Source organism: Strongylocentrotus purpuratus, unplaced genomic scaffold, assembly GCF_000002235.5.
Source record: "Strongylocentrotus purpuratus isolate Spur 01 unplaced genomic scaffold, Spur_5.0 spur5_scaffold_21, whole genome shotgun sequence".
In the NCBI taxonomy this organism is placed as follows: Eukaryota; Metazoa; Echinodermata; class Echinoidea; order Camarodonta; family Strongylocentrotidae; genus Strongylocentrotus; species Strongylocentrotus purpuratus.
The window spans coordinates 30,317,536-30,332,462 of record NW_022145607.1 but is presented as its reverse complement, the minus strand read 5'-3'; the positions used below and the strand labels follow the sequence as shown (position 1 = coordinate 30,332,462).

Genomic DNA, 14,927 nt, shown 5'->3' with positions numbered 1-14,927 from the left:
CCTGCTAATGTCTATGCATCCACCCTCATGACGCCAACATTATTCATTACTTTTCTTTTTAAGATTAGATAAGATTCCATGATAATACTACTACCAAATACAATTAGTTCTTTTATAATGCATATATCACACAGTGATGTAATGTTGCTATGTGCTTCCAAATATAGCACCAGTGATATCCTCCAATATGGTTGCTGTCACCTGCTCCAAAATGTAATACATATATTATTATAATAATAATAATAATAATATTGGATTCTTATATAGCGCATGTATCGAGATATTGTTAAAATTCAGACACACTATGAAAACTAAATGAAAATGTACTGGTACTTGCTTTTTAACTTCTGTGTGCACTTCAAATTACTGGCCGTACCTTAAAATTTTGTTCAGTGAAATTTAATAGATAACATTTTTTGAGATGGGTGAAAGTGATCGCATCCAATCAACTCGAGCTGCAAATTATGGTTTAATTGCATGTTATTCATTTATGTACTCGTTTTCATGCATGAATGTAATGACTCTTGACAGTGAAAACAATGGAAGATGAATTTTGTTATGGAGGTTGCCATGGAGATTTAACAAACAGGGATGTAGATGTTGACTCCGACTTGTAGTAGCATTGTCAAATCAAAAATGTTCCCATCCACAGCGCCAAATTGACCGGTAACTGACAAAACTGTGGCCTTTCAGGATAATGTAATTTTTTGTTTAGTCTAGTGTCTGGGGTGTTTGTCTCATCGTCACAGTCGTCGGTATGGCTGGGTATTAGACCCATTCTTTCTATTCAAATCACTGAGTAGATCTTTGTTTGATTCTCTGAAAACCACAAATATTTCTCAAACTGATTATGAAATCAAATAGTTATTGATTACCTCTTTATCATTTGTATTGTTGTGGTACGATTCGTCGCTGTTTTCACGAAGTGACGGTTGTGAAAATAAATTGCATTCACTTTGCGTTACGATTTTCCTCACTACCGTCACTTCGTGAAAATAGGGACGATTTTATTGATTACTGAAACATGTACATGAATTTATTTTTCAAACTGGGGTTACATGTACATGCATGTACAATATACATGTACGGAAAAATTGCTTTAAATATATGAAGGATGAAATTCATAGCTAACAAAGTATATTCTATTTTGTGTGAGACATTTTAGGTCATACTGTCTGTTGTTCAATCATGCTAATTATTCATTAGTTAGAAATATATTGTACCGCTATCATATTGCTAGTGCAGGTGATAAGCAGAAGTTTTTCCCAGACTGAGCTTGCTAATATCCCATTCTTACATGAATACACAAACCACTATTATGTTACAGGTCATACTGTCTGTTGTTCAATCATGCTAATTATTCATTAGAAATATATTATACCGCTATCATATTGCTAGTGCAGGTGATTAACAGAAATTTGCCCAGACTGAGCTTGCTAATATCCCATTCTTACATAAATACACAAACCACTATTATGTTACTTCGTGTACATGTACATACGCAGCCAATTATCTCTATTGGCTCTACATGGCACATGGATGCTAGTGATTGACCGATGCCCTCTTCGCTAGGTCTTGAGATCATCGCCTCATCATCCCATCAATCTAAGGCTGTGTTCATACAACTTTTTAAACTTACCAAATTGCCGATTTGAAACAGACTTTCATGGTACAGCAATCATCCATCAATTAAAGGCTGTGTTCATACATTTTTTTTTTAAACTGATCAAATGACCGATTTGAAACAGACTTTCATAGTACAGCAATCATCCCATCAATTAAAGGCTGTGTTCATACAACTTTTTAAACTGATCAAATTGCCAATTTGAAACACACTTTCATGGTACAGCAATCATCCCATCAATTGAAGGCTGTGATTATACTTTTTTTTTAAACTGATCAAATGATCGATTGGAAACAGACTTTCATAGTACAACAATCATCCCATCCAACAAATGCTGTGTTCATATTTTGTTTAAACTGATCGAATTGCCGATTTGAAACGCACTTTCATTGTACAGCAATCAGAACAAAATTTGAAAAATCATGCTCTACATTTCATTCATTTATATTCGCACCTTGCTTGTGTTATGTTTATGATAGTCTAGAATGCAGACCCTAATTATAATAACAATAATAATGGGTTCTTGTATAGGGCTCATGTCAGTCAGATTTGACCCTCCTGGTGCTCCCGATTATTACCCTGGCTTTAGCACGGCTGCCATACGGCGCTCTAGCATTTCAAGGAATAAATACCTACCAGGTACACATTTACTTCACCTTGGTGGAGTGTGGCAAATGTAGATCAATGTCTTGCTGTTCATGGTGTGCATGTAATGACTGATCCTGTTATGCAATGTTTATCAGTATTAGTGTAATATTTTACGCTGCATTTCTTGTGAAAATCTAAAGCATTCATAATTCACAAGTGGCAAATAGTCTCCTGAAAAGACCTGGTGTTTTGAACTAAACGTTTCATAATCTCGACTCTGACCTGAAAGCGTTTTTATGAACGCTGCGCTGCCTAAGTCTACAGACAGACATGATCTCTCTTACATCAACAAACAATCTTTATATCACACATCATCATTTCTAACCTTCTTTCCAGGCACAAGACCTTATTCTTTTTTCGCTTTCATGAGGCCTAACGTGTATTAAGGTCTATGTTTTACTACTACCCCTCGAAGGGAATGCAGGTTATAAGCTGAAGATTTTTGTTCTCTTTCAGAGCATGCTCAAGACACCAAAACAAAAAAGTAAAAGGATAATTTACAAAGTGCAGGTTTATAGGCTATATATGTCACCTCTTGTACATGGGCAAGTGCATTATAGTTGTAGTCTTCTTCAGCCCAATACGTTACAAAGATTATTAGTAAATCACGACAAACATTTTGATTGCAGTTGTCTTTTTTTTCTTGCTATTTGGTCTTATCCATGCTTGAGTAAGGCTGTCAGCTTAATACAGCATTTGGTTTTTGAAAAGTTATGATGATGTCAGTAACATGTCCATTGGCAAGATATTAATCCACATTTGCCATTCTCCACCCAGGTGTACCAGGTAGGAATAAATTCCTTCAATGCTTGTTTGCCTTTTATCACGGTACCCGTGCTATAGCTAGCCGGGGTAATAATATGAGTGCGGGGGCCCTCAGGGAGAGCAGCATAAATACTGATAAGGCTACCCTGGGTAAACAAGACATTATTATTATTACTAACATACACTCAGTACAGGACAAAATAAGCTGGACTTGCCCACATATGAGAGACTAATATGAAGCGAGCACTTCAAGAGAAGATTGAGGCTGGGAAGAGGTGAAAAATAATTTGTGAGCGTTATCATTGTTATTATCCGAGTGCGCAAGAACATCAGATAAAAAATGTTCACTGAAAAGCATGGTGCTTCAAATGCCTTAATATTCTAAATATGGCATGTAACATCATACAAGTAGGGACAGTTTTTTACACCACATGTTCCTGTAGTCCCATATACATCTTTCTGTGTACAGCGATTGTACCTTTACCAAGACTGGGCCACATTTCTTATCATTTTGATGATTCCGAAACCCTTGTACATGTAGTGCACATCGCATGACTATAACTCGACTTTATCTTTCAGAGTGGAATGAAATACTTTCCCTTCTTGAAGCCTGGGAGTGAGACTACTCCATGGATTAAGTCTTTCATGAAGACACGCAGCTTAAATGTCATTTTGTCATCGATGTGGTGGAGATAACTGACATGATCTTTCTTGTGTCAATAACTATGTTCTCGAGCTCTCCCACACCATCTTTCGCAGACACACCCTTCCTTCATTTTAGTCCTGTCATGTTCATGAACTTTGCAAACTTGTTAGCCTGAAATGTTCACATCAGGGACCTGTTTCACAAAGCCTTTTTCCAATGACAAATGACAAAAATAAGTGACAAATCTGCTGATAACCAATCAGAAGCAGGGATTTCAGTAGCTTATAACAAAACCTGTCATTTGTCACTGATGACAAGTTCTGTGAAATGGGTCCTGGGATGGGATTTCTAGGAGCTCAGGGTGTATTTCTAAAAACTTCCAAAGTACAAGTCCTCAAATAGTGAATAATTTATTGTGGTTTGAATACTGCATAGGAGGCTTGATGGCCCAGTGGTAGAGCAGGCGCCTCATAGCCGGGAGGTCCTGGGTTCAAAACCAAGTCGATGCTCTAGTGCCCTTTGGTATAAAGGCATTAATGCTCATGACGTCAGCCCCCTTGTTGCTTATTTGCAAGCATTCATGTACACATGCTTTCTTAGCAGTCAAGTACAACAAACAAACAAACAAATAAACAATCATACTTTCATAATCAATCATACTTTCATAATCAATCATTCCCAAAAATGTCTAGACAGTTCCTTTCACAATGCAGTAGCATGCCCAGTCGTCAACTGCATGTACTTTATGTGCAAGTATATTTGTGTATCTGTTCTTCTGGCAAGTTTTCCTTTTCATGTTTCTTTTTTAAAATCAAAAACATTTTGTGGGTTATTGGGAATCTGCATGTGATCAGTGATTATAGGCATGCCTTACAGTATATTCAATATATACATGTATATACCAACCAGTACTACAGTGTAGTATCGGTATATTGATAACAATATATTTTATTTTTGCAATGGCATGACCAGTATTCATCAAAACACATGTGCATTCCTGTTTCTGTTCTTCAAGAATGTTTATTTCAATGTTTTGTTTAGATTGAAAATATTTGGTGGGTTGTTGTGAATATGCATGTGATCTACTTAAGTAGGAATGCCTTACGCTCATCATGTACATGTATCTACCAGCAACAGTGTATTTTGATAACCACAGCATTTCACAATGGGTTTCCAAACCTCTATTATAATTTATTACAATTCATTTTTATTTAACTTCTATATTTCATTATTTTTATCTTTCCTTGTGCAGATGGATCGGAAAGTAAAGGAACAACAGACGCTACACATGAAGATCTAAACACAACCAACACATCAGACGATAGACCACCTCGGCAACGGAAAGAACCTGGTAGGTATATCAAGATGATGATGATGACAACAATAGACCTCTAATCTCAACCTAAGATTAAAACCCAATTATAATTATATTTGCTTTATACCGTGTGAGTCAAAAAAAAGTTTACACCTAGAAAATAGCTTATTTAAACAAAAATCATCTATAAACAGTATATTATTATACATCTTATGAAAGAGTGTTTTACCCCAAATCATTTGGTATCATTTTTGTGTGGTACATGTATGTGTTCACGCTTGGATGAACAGGAGGCATTTGTGTAAACTTTTTTTGACACACTGTATAGCGCCTTACACTTACTTTATCAGAAGTCTCTAAGCGCTCTACAATTATGCAGCATAATTACCCTTGCTTTAGCAGAGCAGCTGTCACACGCTTTCTGTTTAAAGGAATACGTTCCTATCAGGTCCCCATTTACTTCACCTGGGTGGACTGCAGCCCAATGCAGATGAATTTTTTGCCGAAGGAAATTTAAACATCCTGGAGTGGGATTCGAACTCACGACCTTATGATTAAAAGACGAGAGTCAGAACCACTACACCATGACGCTTCCACATAAATTACATCCATATGAAATGTTATATCTGCAAAATGAAGTCAGGAGCGATTGTCCCCAGAGCGAATGTAACAACATCTATGATGTGAAACCATGAAAGAATAATCCATCTTTTCATTTGTTGTTTGCAGTGTTAGACGCATCCAAACTAAAGGAGCGGGAGGAGAGAAACGCTGTCAACAGACGGTCACACCTACAGCAGAAATCAAACACTCTCAAGGACAAGAACGAGCAAAGGAGACAAGCCGTAGAGGAGCGCAGGAGGCAACAGGCAGAGACAGAAAAGGTATTTAAGGGATCCAGTAACTTTGTCTCAGATTCTGAAACAAAATCCTTGGTTTAGCTCATGCTGCAATTCATATATTTATAAACCTTTAGGTCAGTCAGGAACCCCATGACTTTTACAAGCCGATCGCCTGTCTGATTATCAAGAAATTTATGATTGGAAATCAAAATTTCATTTTTCGTTTATGGTAAAACCAGTCACTCAACGATTTTTACTCTTTTGAGGCACTTCTTGATCATTTTAAAGCGCAATTTTCTTAGGGCTTCAATATTACACCATATCACAGACACTGATAACAGGAAGGACCGTGCATCTCAGATTTAACATTGTTAAACGATGCCTTTAGATAGGACAGTGTCAGGAATTTTGGGGGCAAAAAATGCCATAATTTGTAAAAGGCTTGTGGATAGTCAATCTAATAGTGTACAAACACAGACACTTTAGTATCATTTGGCTATCAAATCTCTTGGAAGGCTATCTGATTTATAGATGACATGAGTTTCTATCCTCTTGTTCTCTCAAATAAATACCTATCATAGTTTCAAGAGTACAGTGTACATTGCTTGATTCACTTTCACTGATTGGTCCACTGTTTCAATCTGTATTAGTAGACTGTCATCGATATCAAAAAGACATTTTGCTCCGTAGTGCAAGTTGTGGATTCATGATCATACTTTAGTTGGATTGATAAAGCACCTCATCCTGATAATGCAAATTGATATCCAAAGCGTATAGATGCAGAACAAAATGGGAGTTGACAGTTAGGCGTGATAGCTCAGTCGGTAGAGCAGTGGTCTCGTAATCCGGTGACCCGGGTTCGAAACCAAGGCGATGCACTAGTGCCCTTTGGTAATGCATTAATCCTCATTACCAGGTCCCTCAGAGAGGACCTTAAACCGTCGGCCGTCTGGTTGCTTACTAACAAGCATTTATACTTTCTTAGCAGTCAGGTAAAATAACCACCATCACATGACAGTTGACATGTGACTGAAGTCATTTAGGGAGTTTGTAGCATATGGCATGACAGAATATGACAAAAATTTGATAGCTACATGAAAACATTGGCTATATTTACCACATCAAATTCTTTATTTTGACCTTAGGAACGCAAGGAGGCAATACTTCAAAAATCAAAGGAGAGGGATGACAGTCAACACGCACCAAGAGAGAAGCGCCGATCATGGAGTGCCTTTGGCGCTCGGGAGAGTCCCACCCCGATCCAGAGCGCGTCAAAGCCCCGCGGCACGAGCACGGACCGGGCCGCGCCCAAGAGCCGGACCAGCAACCTGGCCAGCTCCAAGCACCTATCCAGCTCCGTCTCCAACCTTTACCCGAGGTCAGTCAAGCTGGTCCGGCTGGGGCCCAACCAGGACGACTGGTTCCAGATGTATGTGCCGGAGAAAAGTAAGAAGAAGCCCGGCTCGTCCGTGGGTGCGGTCACGCCACCTCCGGCGAGTGGGGCGGGGCCTGCGGATGCTCGTTCGCCTGTTGGTGCATTACGCTCATCACCCAGCCATTACCGGTCTACCCCAAACCTTGCATGTAAGCTCACTTAACACCTCTACCTCTCCGTTTATCCTCTCTAACCTTTAATCTAATAACATCCTATTGGGGCGTCTGTCACATCTTCGGGATAGCATGTGGCTTAGACAGATAAATGGCTTTTTAAAAAGGAAAAGGTCTCTGGCTCAATCTTCAAAAAAGATTTTAGATATCATGATGTTTTGCGATAAATTTGGATTGTAGAACTATTACTTGTGTGAATTTATCGTTTAACTAACTTCAGTTTGCTCAAAATACCTTGATCCACTATAACATCACATTTTACAATCAATTCAAACATACTGAAGAAAAAAAGGAAAATTATGATAAATTTAATTATCTTTTATCTAAGTTTTTCTCTGCATGTCTTGATGAGCAATAATATGAATATTTCTACACAGTGAAAAGAACTGAAGAATAGTTCACAAATTTAGTCCCACAATATTTGACAACATCACAAACTAATCTAGATAATGGATTGAGCCTGGGATTTTTTCAAGAAGCCACTTCTAGTTTTTTCCGTGAAACAGACAGGTTTTATTGGAAGCTATTTTCACAGACATTTCCATTGTCACAGTAAAACTCAAAAGTGCAACCAAAGGAACAATTCCCTCTTGTATTCTGTATTTTTTTGGGCAACACTAATGATCTTTTTGAATAAAAATGATTTATCTTTAATAAAGAGTGACAATTTTGATGTATAATAGTAGATTAAAAATTCTATGATTCATACATCAAACTGATCACTAATTGTCCAGCTCTAAAACAGCTTTCGATATTTACTCTATCAAAGGGATTCTTATGGTTGCACTTTTTGGATAAGCATTTCTTGTCGTTCAGTCCTCAGACTTTCTTTCATAATCATATCTTTGCGAGGTTGACATACATGTATGTACATTTCAATATGACCTCTATGAACATGACACATAGATTATTGCTTTACAGCGCTTAAAGGTAAGGATTAGTCATATCAATGTCAATTTAATCAAACATCTTTCCTTTTTCGATCATACATTAAAGGTAAGATCCATAATTGTTAATTTGCTAGATCACTCTTTTGCCTTGTTCCTAAAAGTCAATTTCTCGTGACATCACTCAATTTTTTATATTTTGCCATTGCAAAATTCAATCATTTTCCCCATGTGCTTGCTAAATGCTTCAAATTATAGCATGAAATTTTATGTCATGTTTCTATTTCCTCTCGACGACCCTTTTTGTTATGAAATGTTCTTCATTCTTTGGTTGTAGATTTTTATGAAGGAATCTTAACCCTAAAAAAGGGGGAAAAAGAAGAAAAAGATCACCTTTATATAATTCTTTCACCTTTCATTTTTTTAATTTGATGTTGAGTTTTGTTGAAGAAAATCTAATTTTCACAGCCAAATAAGTATCTTACTTTGCCGGTATCTTTGAAAAATACTGCCTTTATATAAAGGTCCCATATAGTTGGGAAAATTTTAATTATGTCATGAAATTGCAACCTTGTTTTTTTGCTTTAAATCTTTGAAATATCATCTTTGCAGAGAATTTTGCAAATTTGTCTTTTCTTGTCTTCATTTTGATGCGCCTTTATTTATATGCTCTCCCCTTATTTTCAATCTCAATTATTATTTGATTGAATTTATGTACCCTCTGTGTACCTCTCAACATTCTTTGATATATGGTATGAAACCAGTTTCTTTTTTTCCTTTTGTTTTAAATTATTAAAATAAAGATATTGAAGCTCTATTATTATCCATGGAAGTTACAGCAAAAGCTATTCACAAAAGTGTTTTGAAAACTCTAATTTTCATGGATTTCTGCACATCCCGAAAGGAAAATTAATCACAATTTTATAGGGATAATAAAAAGCAGCATTCTAATATTTGACTGCTACCTATTAAATGAATGAAGGCATCAGATAATTATGGATACTGCCCTCTGTTGCCTATTTCTTGCCCAGTCGTGTCACCTCACAGAGATATGTGTCAGCATAATAGTCTTGTGGTTCTATACTTGAGCAGTTTTGAATATATAAAAGAAGAATCCATGATGATCTAGTGCCAGGAAATTAGGAGTCCTAATTACATTTGGAAATACAAGCTCATACAAAAATGAAACTTTGACTTCGTGAGTTGTTTAAGTCTAGATTGTGGCCTCCTCTTTGATAGATCAAATTAATCAAGAGGTGGAAATAAGAGAAATTATCCCAAAAGATTATCCCTTGATTGCAATATTACATACAGTATAATGTTATATTTAACATGAAACTAAATGTTTCTTGAAGATAGAAGTCATAGAATCTTAGACAAATAAATAAAGAATTGTTTCTTGAATGAAACCAGCACTTTCTTTTTATTCTGAGGACTGAAAGAATATGGCGAAGTTGTAAGATTCCAAAAAAATATATACATACTTCAATGCATAATATGATTTAAATATCTTTTCCTCTCATAAAATGCCAAATCATAGCATTTTATTTGACCGTCTCACAAACAACAAAACAACAATACCAACATTTGGGGAAAATAGGCCCTAGATTCTTAATCTTAAAATATGATAAAAAGAAAAAAAAGGAGCGTTAAACAAACTGCAGATCATGATGTGAATCCTTTTGTTGTTTCGGATAGGGATTGAATTTCTTGATTTCAAGAAACAGACTAATTATTGATGAGTCCCTTTTCTGCCATGAATATTTGGGCTACACGCAAAGCATCAATCTCAAAATTAATGGATTCATTTACACTATATTTCTGTAAGAATCATTTAAATATATTATTAGTGATTGTCAATGACAAGTGTTAAATTAGTTATGACAATAGTCACCACTCTCCAACAAAATTTTTGGCACTTGATTGTAAAGAGTCAATTTACATTTTGTAAGTGTCGTTTTAGAACTTCAACTACAAACAATATTGCAAAGGTGTAGATCAAATTTGCTTCACAGTGATATGACGAAGCAATGGGTCAAATAATAATAATAAAAACGTTACTTATAAAGCGCTTACCACTGAAGTCTCTAAGCGCTAACATCACTCTTTTTTGTCCTTGTTCTGACCAACTAAAATGACCTCTCCCAGTCCAACAAGTTATTAGTGAACCACAAAGGAAAAAGAGTTGTCCTGTTTTTGCTAAAATTGTCCCATTCAATTATGAAACATGTAGTAAAGGTTTAATATAGGAACGATTCATCGCTTGCACATTTATCCAAGATTATACAACATTAAACCTAATTTTCATTTCATTTGTTTTGTAAAGCGCTTAGAAACTGTTCTGGTATCTGTATACCAGCGCTATATAAATCTTGGATATTATTATTATTACATTTTGATAAGACTGTGATTGTGTTGAGCCTCTCCATCCCTTACCTTCCAAAATAATTAAATTTAATTTGAAAGAAAAGGATATTCAGAAAGACAATACACGTAAATGCTGAAACTTCAAAAATAATAATAAGATAATCCAAATATATATGCACATGCAGAGTTTAGAATGTTCATTATTCATGTTTATGGATTTTCTTGTACATTACGCAGAGGGCGTAGACCGACATGTACAAATACATAAATTCACAATAATACTTATATAAGGATATAAAAAGCGAAGATGTGTACAGTTTACAAACCCATATACCCCTCAAACCCTTTGCCAACCTCCTATACCGAATCCCCTTTGCTTTTCTTAGCCCTTGAAGAAAAAAAAAGCACCCTGACTTGGCTGGCAGAGTGCTTGTGGAATGCCTGTTGTTTTCTAATGTGCATGGAAATGTGACGGATTAGTTTTGGCACCTAGAATGCTAAGTTTAGTTTTGACTGTGATTCAGCATAATGTTTTTTTTTCTTTCTTTTTTTGGTTTCAATCCTAAAATGTCACCTTGGTGAATAGTATGTTGCATGCACCCTTAAAGTCATAACATGTTGTGTTTGTGTAGTTAGATGTTTTTGGATGTTTGTGGTTTGTTGACTAGAAACATAGAGTCTACTGTAGAAGGCTAGATCTTTGTTCAAAGTGCATGATCATGTTCAAAATCTTTTACAGATCTGTACATACATCAGGGATGCCAGTTTTCAGTCAATAGCCTGAATTCAGGCCCAGGCGAGTCATTTTCAAACCTCAGTTTGGGCTTTTTTTGTGTACAAAATAGCTCATTCTAGGTGATTTTCAGGCCCGCTGATCAATTCTTACTGGCATCCCTGATACATGTACATGTTTTTATGTACATGTATTTATACTATTATATGATTATGGTTGACTTGTACTCTTGGGACAGCTTTGAAATTTGAAAGTTGAGAAATAAGTTTTCATGTTCATCGTCTTTGACTGCATTAGTTTTTTGGCAAGACGTTAATCTACATTTGCCACTCTCCACCCAGGTGTAAATGGGTACCTGATATGCTTGAGCGCTAGTTACTTTGGCAGCTCGGCTACGACCAGGGTAATATGTGTAAAGCGCCATGAGCGTCAGAGCCTGGTGGATACCGGTGCTATATAAATATCCATATTATTTTTAGTAGTACTTTAATATCAACTAATACTACTTGAACTATGGGCATGCTGTTACCTCAATTTTGCCAGAAAGACACCATGCATAGATAGAACAGTCAGTGAATAGACAAGGAACTGTTTGATATATGTCTTAGTTTCATTGTTATAAGATCACGATTGCAATTCCATACAATTTATTGTCGATCACTAGCATGAAGTCACACTTTGTTTCATGCCAAACTGATAGTCATCTAAAAGAAGAAGAAGAAAATAAGATGAGATAATTGCCTTCTGCAATCAACCTGTCATAACGGCTATCTCTTTATAATGTAAAGTTCACTTGTTTCAAGTGGGCACCTACTTGTTCATTGTCTACATGTAAATGTAGGAAGAAAGATATGTCTTCGTACCTGTCACGAAATGCTTCAATGGCCACCTTTTCCCTGCATGGTCTAGCGATACAGATTTGGCGAATCCACTAGTACATGTATCTCTATACTGATAGGGTACTGTCTCGCAACTTCATTACATTACATTTACACGACCTTTAGCAAAATATATTTTTAACTCTCAAATGGACAATTTGCACTATGGCTGTTTAGCTGTTGCAGCACTAGCCTAATCTACAGGCACATACTTATATATTTTGTCTCTTGAGTGAAGCCTAATTCATATTCTTTCTGTCTGCGTCAATAGCAGCTATGGTACAGGGCCTATGGACTGTAGTGAGTCTCCATAGTCTCACAGTTTCAGACCCTCTGTAACGCATTACAACGGACTAGGGTCTGAGCATAGAAAATAAAGACTACCTGTGCATGCAGCAATAGCCCACATGTTGTGCACATGGGGGATAATTGGTTACAGTCAACGACCGAAGAACAGCAGGATTATAGGCGCGTCCTCATCATCTCGAGATTGCCAAATAGCCCGCTATTTCTGATTTTGGGAAATAATCCAGAAGTTACAAATCGCGTCTTTATCAGCTCGAGATTCGACCTCGAAACTTGAAACTCGACCGTGAGAAATTAGCTCGAGATATTTTGCTCAGCGTTCGCGCATAGTGCGGGTCTTCGCCGGTCTGGTGAAGACACACCGGACAAATAGCGGAATATTTTGCAAACTATCCCAAGATATCTTGGGATGAAAATATCCCGACCAAATATCCCGCTAATTGCAACTTCGGGCTGACGAAGACGCAAATTAGCTGGATAGTTTGCGATCGGGATAGTTCAAATAGCGGGATATTTGGCAATCTCGAGCTAGTCAAGACAGGCCTAATGACGCCATGCTGCAACAAACGATCCTCTTTAATTGTACTCTGACAAATTTCAACTGCTTGTCAACTGATTCACAGAGGCTTGATGCTTCAACTATATAAACTTTCAATCTACTGCATTACAGAAAATTCTTCAAATTTGATTAAAGGTAAAGACCAGTATTGGAAATGGCCCAATTTCAAAAAATGAAATAGAAGCTCTTTATTACCAATCATGTGAAAGAATATGTTTTGACTAATACATGATGATAAAAATTTTGCTGGGAAACCGCCTACTAATTTATATATTTGGACTGTGAGAGATAAACGCATGTGTCGCGCACGTGTGCGTAGTCTCATATACATCTTTCTGTGTACAGTGCTTGTAACTTTACGAAGACTGGGCCAAGTTTCTTATCATTTTGTTGATTCCAGAACCTTGCAGTACACACCAATACTTATATGCTAAATGATCAACCTTTTCTGATTGTTTGTTTTGATTTGTTTAAAAAGATTATATATGTGTATCAAAGGTAAATCAGCGCACCTCTGCATCAATTGCAAGTGTTGTCTCCGCATGAATCGACTTTGATTGAATTCCCAAACCTTTAGCTAGGGGAGAAAGTAAGGTCATCCCGCAGATGAACGGTTTTCACGAAAAATAAATGTCGATATCATTCTGTCTAGACCCAATGGAATGCAAAGTTCCTGCAATAGTTCATGTTTACAATGATGTTTATTGTATTGGTGTGCTACTTAACATTTCTTTTATTCAGTAGAATCATTGATTTTTTTTCCTATATTGAACTTCTGAACTAAAGCTATGACATTGATTGTTATTTATTTCCTGGTTTTGGTTTCAAATGTGTTTGTTGGGTCATTTTGAACTTGAACTTCACAATCAATCAATGTAAACAACTTTAAATCATGATCTGTTTTCAACAAAACGCAATAATAGGATAAAGGGACATAAAAGTTGAATGAATTGCTGAATATTGCCTATCATGAAAAACACAAATTATGCGTATTTGATCAAATTGGGGGGGGGGGGGAGGGGGGAGTCATATAATTATAGTAATGATTTAAAGCTTATCAACACTAGTGTGGCTAGGAGGGATTAGACCAGACAGCCAGGTCACTGACAGGTGGCTGTCTCATCAACTCAGCTCTCAAATAACATAAGAAATAGAGGATCATGGAGGACCAACAGGCACTGATTGGGGAAGTTTTCTATATAGAAGGAGCAAGTAGCTACAAGTAGGACAGTGGGGCTTTAAAACATTTCTGGTTATCGAAAACAAAAGTAAAAGAAAAATCATGTCAAAACTTTTCCATATCAACAACTACTAAGGTTTTCGTTTGCTCCAAGCGTTACGCTTTAAAACTAATACTGTGTAATCAGTTTCATTCAAATTATGTTTTGAGCTGGTTGCATATTTTTGTGTTGCCTGTTCAGAGCCAGAAGGGCAATAAAGATAAACTTGAGTTCTGGTAAAGAAAGAAAATTAATTCTCACAGAATCTAACGAAACTTGCAATGAATGTTCAAGATTACAAATAAATGTCATGTGCCAAACAATTTTGGAAGAAAATGTATACTGGCTGAGTAATGAGCATAGAAAGATAAGGAAATCAAGGTAGTACTAGCCCCGAAACCATGTGTGTTGTCCCATGTACATCTTTCTGTGTAAGTGATTGTTACTTTACCAAGACTGGGCCAAATTTATGATGATTTTGATGACTCCAGAACCTTGCATTATTCACCAATACTTACATGCTATATTA

General features: G+C 36.5%; 1 protein-coding gene across 6 annotated transcripts in view; it reads left to right on the top strand.

Annotated features, from left to right (window-relative positions):
* Positions 1 to 14,927, top strand: part of LOC586167 (ensconsin) — a 100,094-nt gene that overhangs the window by 51,479 nt on the left and 33,688 nt on the right. For all 6 annotated transcript variants that reach the window (XM_030994479.1, XM_030994478.1, XM_030994477.1 and 3 more), the window contains 3 exons: positions 4,936 to 5,034; positions 5,728 to 5,882; positions 6,986 to 7,424. In XM_030994479.1, the coding sequence (XP_030850339.1) occupies positions 4,936 to 5,034; positions 5,728 to 5,882; positions 6,986 to 7,424 (693 nt within the window). The remainder of the gene's footprint in view (positions 1 to 4,935; positions 5,035 to 5,727; positions 5,883 to 6,985; positions 7,425 to 14,927) is intronic.